Here is an 8,912-nt window from a genome sequence, read left to right on the forward strand (position 1 = left end):
AGTTTGTGTCACAACTATTTATTCAAAATAAACATAATGCAATATAAAATGACTCGCTCAATGAGTTGCATTGAATTATAACCATAACATGTATTTTATGTAAATGTAAGAAGTTAAAGTTGCAGTTCTTTGTTGACTTCCATTCAGTTAGACATACAGGTGAAGTACTGATTAGGGGAAGTACTTGGACTATGGTGTTTTGTAGCTGAGTCTGACCTATAACCTTAAAAGAATATTAAGGTATATTGCATAATTAATAATGTTTTATGTATGAAACCCAACCACCAGGTCACATCCTCACTGTTTGAAACCACAGATTTCAGTCATGTCACAAGTAGTTGAGCACAGTGGACTACATTTGGCAGAGTAAGATCATCAGGACAGGCAGATTTGCAAAATAATGGTTGTGGGTTGAAAGGCAAGGTGTTTTGGCAGCAGTCACCAATTCTTTTTTGGGGCTTTTTTCTTTATTAGATAGTACAGACAGAGAGGAAATGGAAGAGAGACATGGGGATAGCTGAAGCAATTCATATAAATTTCATTTATAGTGTCAAATCATAACAGCAGTTATTTCAGGACACTTATACACAGATAGAGTCTTTACAAACACCCAACAAGCAAAGTACTCAGCCTGGGGCACACACTTTACTGGGTGAGCTAGAGGTCGCCCCGAGTCACCAATCATTTTCATTATTTATATATAAATATTTCTTTAGTCCTTAAAATGTCAATAATGACAAATATGGGGAGTGCAACAACCAATTGTAAGAGCAACTGAATACCTGATTGTGAAATTTAACCCCAATGTTTAAATTTAAATAATACAAAAGTAATACCATTGAAATGTTTTACTTTGAAAACCATCTATCTGAGTACATGAGGTTCTCCTCTTTGAAAATATCAGCTGGTGAAGTTGTGCTGTTTAAAAATAAATAAATAAATAAAAAAAAAAAAATCATGTGTCCTCGCTCCTCACCTGAACTTCTCTTTCTTGGATCATATGACAGTACGCTTTAGGACAAAGCTCTGATTGATTCCATTCAGGCTTGATTGTTTCCACAGCCTGGATTTTCAAGTTTGAGTTTTTCATATTCAGTGTTGATGTCTGAGGGTGTCAGTGTCAATGTTAATCCAATTTTATTTATTCATTTATGTACTTATTACTTTTTTGTGAAATCTGAATATTTGACTCTGTAAACCCTAAACTGAAATTACCTGAAATGACCTTTGGGAAACTTCATAGAGACAAATTCAAACCACCTAAATTCAGATACATGGTTTTCAAAATAAAATATTTCAATGCAAAAGTGGTATTTCATTTTCAGCATTGAGTATTCAATCGTGATTTAATTTCACAATTAAATAATCAGCTCCAAATAAGATTCAAAACCTTATTGCCATGCTTTGCTTCCATATTGGCCAATCAGAAAGCAATGCTTTATTACAACTTTTTTGACCCACAGCCAAGAAACTATTAGGCCTAATGATATTAAACCATGATATGCGTCCAAGAAACTCCTCTCAGTTAAAAGACTGTTGAAAGTAATGTTTACGTGATATAATATTCATTAACAATCATTAATTGTCAGCAGAATCTGTTAACTGATTAAGCCATAAGCCTACGTTATTAGATATTTATATCAGCAATGAATGATGAACAATATCCTTTGAGTTTGTGGTTTTAGATATTCGCTCTTAATCATTATGTCCTGAAATGTTTGCTTTCTATTGGTTTTTTTCCTCTTTTCTTAACTTGTGTTTTCTTCATCTCTCACTTTTTTCTCCGTTCTCCCTTCTTCATATTTTCCTTCTCTCCTGTCCTGTGTTCTTTCCTTTCCTCTCTTGACCTCGCCTTCTCTATCCCACAATGCATTGTGTTCACTCGTTGGATCATGGACCAAAACGGTAAGCAAAATACCCAGTAGGGCGGACGTGAGCAAACTTATTTTATGTGACATATTTTTCACCACACAGTTATAGTTGTTGTTATTGTATCAGCTCTTAGGATAACGACATATCACCCTCTCTGTAGACGGGTTTGCTACGACACCCCGTTATCTTCCTTAGCAGCGTTTAACGTTAAGCTAACATGGTCCAGGCTAACGTTAGCTAGCTAAAACTGGCTAGCGATGGAGTAGCGCTAGAACACTTGTGTTCACCAAAAGTTAACGTTATGTTTTAAACGAATCTGTGAGATCACATACAACGTGCCTGCCGAGTATACACCGTTATTACTGTATATTGAATGGCAAACATAGCTTTTCCACATGTTAGTAGGCGTAACCGCTAGCTGCGATTGACTTGGGGCGCGAATGCTAGCTACATCACCAACGTTAGCATAATGCTAACCAATCTAAGAGCTGATATAACGCTAATTGCATGTCTTAAGAATATTTACTCAAATTTTTGAGTCAGTCATCTTATCTTTCAATGTATGGCCCTAAAGGCATACCGCTAAGGTCATAATAAATGAGTTGCGATTTCATAACCTTAACGTAACGTGATTCGAGCTGGTAAAGTTAAAAGACGTTATCAGGTGTTACTAACTTTGAATGTAACATTCTTCGTGAGGGCTTTGGTGGCTTTGGTGGTAAGGATGTTCTCCAAAATGTGTCCCCTCAGTAACATTCAATCAAACGGGTGTAATTCAGACTAAATGCTGGCTTGGCCTTTGAGTCCATGGTGAATAATTTTGTGGGGTATTTTAAATCATTGCACTAAAGACTCAAAAGTAGTGTTTTTGTGTATTACCTTTTCCCCCAGCAGACAATGATCTTCAAGGAAGTGATGGTTCTGGGATTTTGGGTGGCCCAGATGTTCGCAGACGAATCCCCATCAAGCTCATATCTAAGCAGCCCATAAGGAGCAAACCTCAGCCCCGCACCCAGAGACCCAGCAGCAGGCCATGTAAAAGTGAGGCTGGAGAAGATGGTAGGCACATTCTGCAGTAGCTGAGGTAGTGTTGTTAGTGTCTTTCAGTCAGTGTTAGTGAGGGGGGCAGAAGTTTGACCTCTTTGCCAATGCCGTTTTCCAGTTCTGCCAAATGTCCTCATGATGTGGAAAGTCTCATTTATGGTTCTGCATTGAATCTACGCCATAGGTACGTTTGTAGGTACACGTAGATACGGACTTCACGTGTGGCGACGGAGAATGCAACATATGTGATTGTCAGCTTGCCCATGGCTTGGTAGAGTTGCATTCCCTCCTACTTATTTCCTGGTGCTCCTTCTCAGTGAACAACGTGAAATCAAGGAGAGGGTTAACTTTTCCACTCTCTCACTTGCTCTACCACACACTTCAGTTCTTACACACACACACACACACACACACAACGTACTAGCTCTGCCATTCTCCCAAGATATACGCTAGAACGGCGCAGACACACCAGCTCACAAGTCTAAATCAAAGTTTTTGTAGCCGCTGTTTTTCAATCGAAGGCCACGGAATGGCCAATAGAGGATTTTGCTCTTGTAACGCAAGAGGAGCACTTGAAACAAAAATGTTCATCTGTCCTTTTTCAATGTAAATAAAAAGGAATAAAAACTCAGCTATCCATGAATCCAAATCAAAAATGTGATCAAGTAATCCTTGACGATGTAACTATATTCTAAAAAACATTTTTTTTTATGTAATCTGGGCTGATTATAGTTACTCATTTTTTGTAATTGATAATTCTGATTATATGTAATAGGGCTCGTCATCAACACTTCCCTGGCGCAAGTAAACTCTTTCTTTGGGCAAGTGGAATGCCTCATACAGGTGTCCGATCATGCAAGTGAAAAATAAATGAAATCTTGTGAGCGAGACTTGCTGCTCAGCGACAGGCTTGTTCGGTGGGTTAACCCAGTAGTACAAAAGGCCAGCAATGGCACTCTTTCTGGTCTTACTTAAACCATAAAGCCCTAGACATATAGGCTACACTGCGTAACTATTGCGTAAACCTGAGGGAATTCAATTCACAGTATTTTGGTAAAAGGAACCTCTAATAAAAAAAGCTTACAGTAGCTCAGTATTAGCTTTTTCCTGCTTTGGCTTCCCAACTGTGGTCTCCCCTCTGCTCAGATGGCTCTCTCTCGCTTCACCAGCATCTCCAGACGGACCTTAAACTGTCCCGTCGACATCTTAACCGGCCGTGGTAGATGAGCTGTCGCCAATATTCAAACCTTTGATTGAACAACTGTCGCAAATTTGCATCGGCGCCGGTATGAATAGTTTTAATGTGAAATATTTGCCGCTGAGTATTTCGCATTTTCGTATTGTTTGTTCGTCACGCCCCCAGTGTGTAAAGGCCTTTAGCTAAGTGAAAGAGAGAACTTGAAACTTCGAAATGGTTGTATTTGTCTGTTAAATAAGGAAAATGTGGAAGAACCTTGACGTGTGAGTTTATATCAGCAATTGGTGGTTGTTAAGCTGACGATGGCTTGTTGGAAAATTGACTAGGTACAGCAACCTCACAAGTTGATACTTTTGTCATTTTCGGTGTTCTTATGTCATTGTAGGCTACATTAACGACGTCATTCAGGTACAACATTCTAGAGGCTCATGATAACAGCAAAAGGCACCACTGCACAATAGCTGAAAAAGCCAGAGGCCCTGAAGCCCCTGTTCCTCCTGTAATTGAAGGAATAAGTTAGAATCGTTCCAGCTATGTTATTGCTACCTGTTAATTGTTTTGTACCTTTTAATAATTATAACTGTCCAAATCCATGTTAATTTTATTTCATTTTTAACAAGCCTACAGTTGAGCAATGTGGCTGAAAAAGCTTATTGTCAAGCCCTGTGTAATCCGTTAGTATTCAACGCTGATGTTCGTACATTGTTCCGTTTACCTTTGCACCACCAGAGGGTGCCAATGTATCGGCCATCGTTTTTTTGGCCAAAAATTTGGCCATAGAACTTCCTGAAGTATCTCGTCGTAAGGCAGTCGTGTTTTCCTATAACACTTTAAAGTTGATCATGTAAAACATCTAACTGTTTGATGTGTGATCTCAGAAAGACATAGATGTCTACAGTAACTTTTTATTTGTTTAGTTTTTGATATATTAGAGGTATCCATAATTATTAATACATGAACTTCTGGTCACAGCCCTATCAAGGCCCATGGTCACAACTTTGAAAACAATAGAATTAGACTTTAGGGCTTTCTCCGTTTGTTTGTTTTTCTGCATTACATCATTAATATTTGTGCCTTGTGTGTTACAGATACCTTTGGCTTCAAGCAAGAGGAGAGGTTTGATTGTGGAGCTAAAGCTGGTGATGTGTTTGCAACTCAGAGGAGATTCCCCCAGGCGCTGTTTTGGGACTATAAGGTACATCACCTGTGGGGAGCGAAACAACCCATACAGCATAGACCAGGGATGGGTAACATTTGTGATAAAGAGGGCCACAAAAATGTTATCCTCACTACCTGAGGGCCAGATTGTGACGGGGCACTTCCACCAGTAGGCTGCTGTAACCCTTATCATTCAATTAGTCAAGTGTAGTTACCAATTACAATTGGAATTGAATGGGCCGTTTGCTCCCAATGCCTGTGAAACAATTTATTGATATTTGGAAAGTGATTCGCGGGCCGCACTAAGTGAGGACGAGGGCCGCATGTGGCCCAGGGGCCACCAGTTGCCCATCCCTGGTTTAGACGGATGTTAACCCTGTGAAACCCAAGCCATTTCTGAGCGTTTTTTGCTCCTGTCACATTGTTACTCACTGTGAGCTCATTTTGCAAAAAATCTGCAAGTCTTGCATCTCAAATTAAAAAGCACAACCATGGCCAGAAGCAGGAATAACTCCGAAATGTCTTTTTAGCAGTATAACACAGTTTTATATATATATATATATATATATATATATATATATATATATATATATATATATATATATATATATATATATATATATATAAAAAGGAAAAACGTGAGTTACATTTATTCATTTCTTTAAAAAAAAATCAGATAATACAGCATACAGGTAAACATTTTGTCTGTAGATCATTCACACAAAGAATTATTTACATATTATATTTACAAACTTAACACCAGTGGTGAAATGTAACTAAGTACATTTACTCCAGTACTGTACTTAAGTCCAAACTAGAGGTACTTGTACTTTTAGAAAAGAAAAGACTTGAGTCTTTTCATGCCACTTTCTACTTCTACTGCTACATTTCAGAGAGAAATATTGGACTTTTGCATTGAGTACTTATACTTTTAATACTAAGTACATTTTCCTGATGAAACTTACATACTTTTACCTAAGTAACATTTTAAATGCAGGACTTTTACTTGTAACAGAGTATTTGTACAGTGTGGTGTTAGTACTTTTACTGCAGTAAAGGATCTGAATACTTCTTCCACCTCTGTTTAACACTAGGCTGTGCTGTAGGTTGGTGCTGGGGGTTGCAGTCTCAGTTGCGGATTAGATGAATTTTCATCACATGGCTCTGCCTCACAGGAAAACTTTTCTGTAGGTTAAAACACGTAGAATGTTATGCATTTGACAGCTTCTTGATCATGTAAATGGTAGAATTTTTATTTATTTATTTTATTTTTTTAAACAATTTTTTGAAGTTGGACATGTTCTATGCTTGTTTTTTATCCACTTACTGTTTTTTTTGGCTTAACTTTGGAGCTTTTTACATAATTGCGCTGCGTTCTACCGAGATACATTTACAGACGGTCGGAAATTTGAGAATCCAATGAACAATTTGTTTCAGCTTCTTTCTAGGGTAAGTGGTTTTTCTTTGGCGATCTTTTAAACAAAACGTGCTTTTTCAAACCCGCCGGAGGGTTTTGGGGTTAGGAGGGCTAATGACAAACACTTCCCCTCCAGACAATCAGAAAAGTTGTCCTGATGTTTAAAACATTTATCTTCCTATTTGTCCCGATGTGGGGAATTCTCAGATTCAGTCGGACCGGGCAAACAAAAAAGTAGACAAATCCTCAGTACTAATGATATCCAAGTAACTGTATATGACTGTTTTAATGGTAGTTATCTGTGCTTTCTCCCCTCTTTGTTTTTTTTTTTTTTTTTTTTTTACAGTTAAATTTGATTGGAGAAAGAGATGAAGTACCAATTCACTTTTGTGATAAATGTGGTCTTCCTATCCAGCTATATGGACGAATGGTACGTATTTAGTTGAACTGACTCTTGTGTGGAGGCAATCAGAAACATGTTCATATGTTTGATAATTGTCCTCTGACTCCTCAGATCCCCTGCAAACATGTTTTCTGTTATGACTGTGCTTTGCTCCATGAGAAGAAAGGAGAAAAGATGTGTCCTGGGTGAGCTTTTTGAGACATTTTAACTATTTTCAATGTGGTGAATATTGCAAGACCTTACAGTTTTAACATCCTGTATTATAAATGTGACATTCTGAGTGGTGAATCAGTTGATTTACTGAACCCCATTTAGCAGTATTTTTTTTACAAAACTGGGTATGTGGCATTTTGTAATGTAGCTCCTCAGATGTGTTTTATTACTGCTTTGTGTCACTGAACTTTTGTCCCTGTGTTCAGCCTCACAATGTACAACTGTACCGACCCAGTGCAGCGCATCGAACAAAGCCAGCGGGGTGCCCTCTACATGTGCAGTGTTGTGCCGGGATGCAAGCGTACCTACCTGTCCCAGCGTGACCTGCAGGCCCATGTCAACCACCGCCACATGAGGGCCGCCAAGTCTTCCACTGGCCGACAGGAGCCTGTGCACCTGCCCCCTGCATCCGAGGTCCCGGACCGTTTCCGCGTGCCTCCACCTCATCTACCCAAGAACCACGTGCACCTCCCAAACCCGCTCCAGCACGGCGGTCATGATCCCTACAGTCAGCCACCCCCACCTACAGCTCATGAAGCACCGCCCCCGACCGCTCTTGGTCCCGAGACATTCCGCATCGCCACGGTAACAACCCGTAAGCACAGCAATCTCATCACCGTGCCCATCCAAGATGACTCCTCCTCTCGGGAGCCCCTCTCTGGTGGGCCAGGCCCTGCTCAGCCACCCCACCACCACCCCGGGGACTATCCTGGGCAGCCGCCTGTAGTGTCCCACTCTCACCACATGATGGCCCCGCCGCAGCAGCACTTCGGCCCGCCACCTCCCCCGCCGCCTCCTATCAGCCACCCCATGCAGCATCCTCCCCAGGCCTCTGGTACACCACATATGGTGTACAACCAGGCCCCTCCGCCCCCCATGTCCACAGCTCCACCACCCATCACCCCACCACCAGGGCACATCATGGGCCAGATGCCCCCTTATATGAACCACCCGCCCCCTGGGCCTCCACCACAGCACAGTGGCCCTCCTGTCAACGCCCCCCCACCTCATCATTACAACCCCAACTCCATGCAGCAGTTCCCTGAAGACCAGGGCACCCTCAGTCCCCCGTTCAGCCAGCCAGGAGGGCTCAGTCCTGGGATGTGGCCCGCTCCAAGAGGGCCCCCACCTCCGCGAATGCAGGGCCCTCCTCCCCAGGGCCAGATGCCCGGACCACACCATCCAGATCAGGGCCGCTACAGGCCTTACTATCAGTAAACTGCCATCTGAATGAATGGGCAACAGTGTGTCATTCTGTTCCATACCACTTGTCTGAATAATGTGATAGTAGACCTCAGGGTTACAGGGTGTAGGACTTTGATATGACATTTGCCCCGAAGAAAATGTGTATGTGCTGCACATTTTAGTTAAGTGTACTGAACTTCCCGCTGAACATACAATAGACTTGGAGAAGAGCAGCAATGTCCCCTTTTTTTTCTTTTTTTTTTATAGTGTATGGTAAATATTTCTGTATATATGTCAGCTGATTCCACGCGTATGTACTGTACATTTAAAGACGCTAACTGTCTCAATAAATTTTTAACAGCAGATGTGCTTCTCATCTTTGTTTTGATATGAGGACTGATGAAGGATCACCAGCTGGTTTG

The 8,912-nt window shown here is 40.9% G+C and overlaps 1 protein-coding gene across 2 annotated transcripts; it reads left to right on the forward strand.

The window, feature by feature from the left end:
- Window positions 1-1,848: 1,848 nt before the first annotated feature.
- On the forward strand, window positions 1,849-8,853 carry cbll1 (Cbl proto-oncogene-like 1, E3 ubiquitin protein ligase). Of its 2 annotated transcripts, none has more exons than XM_078242795.1 (6): window positions 1,849-1,905; window positions 2,767-2,931; window positions 5,203-5,309; window positions 7,036-7,119; window positions 7,204-7,277; window positions 7,512-8,853. In XM_078242795.1, the coding sequence occupies exons 1-6, from the start codon at window positions 1,893-1,895 to the stop codon at window positions 8,521-8,523; spliced, it is 1,455 nt and encodes a 484-aa protein (XP_078098921.1). In that variant the 5' UTR covers window positions 1,849-1,892; the 3' UTR covers window positions 8,524-8,853. The 2 variants fall into 2 exon arrangements, with proteins under 2 accessions (XP_078098921.1, XP_078098920.1); XM_078242794.1 differs by having other exon boundaries at window positions 1,857-1,905; window positions 2,764-2,931.
- Window positions 8,854-8,912: the final 59 nt, after the last annotated feature.

This window comes from Sander vitreus, chromosome 23 (assembly GCF_031162955.1).
Source record: "Sander vitreus isolate 19-12246 chromosome 23, sanVit1, whole genome shotgun sequence".
NCBI classification, from domain to species: domain Eukaryota; kingdom Metazoa; phylum Chordata; class Actinopteri; order Perciformes; family Percidae; genus Sander; species Sander vitreus.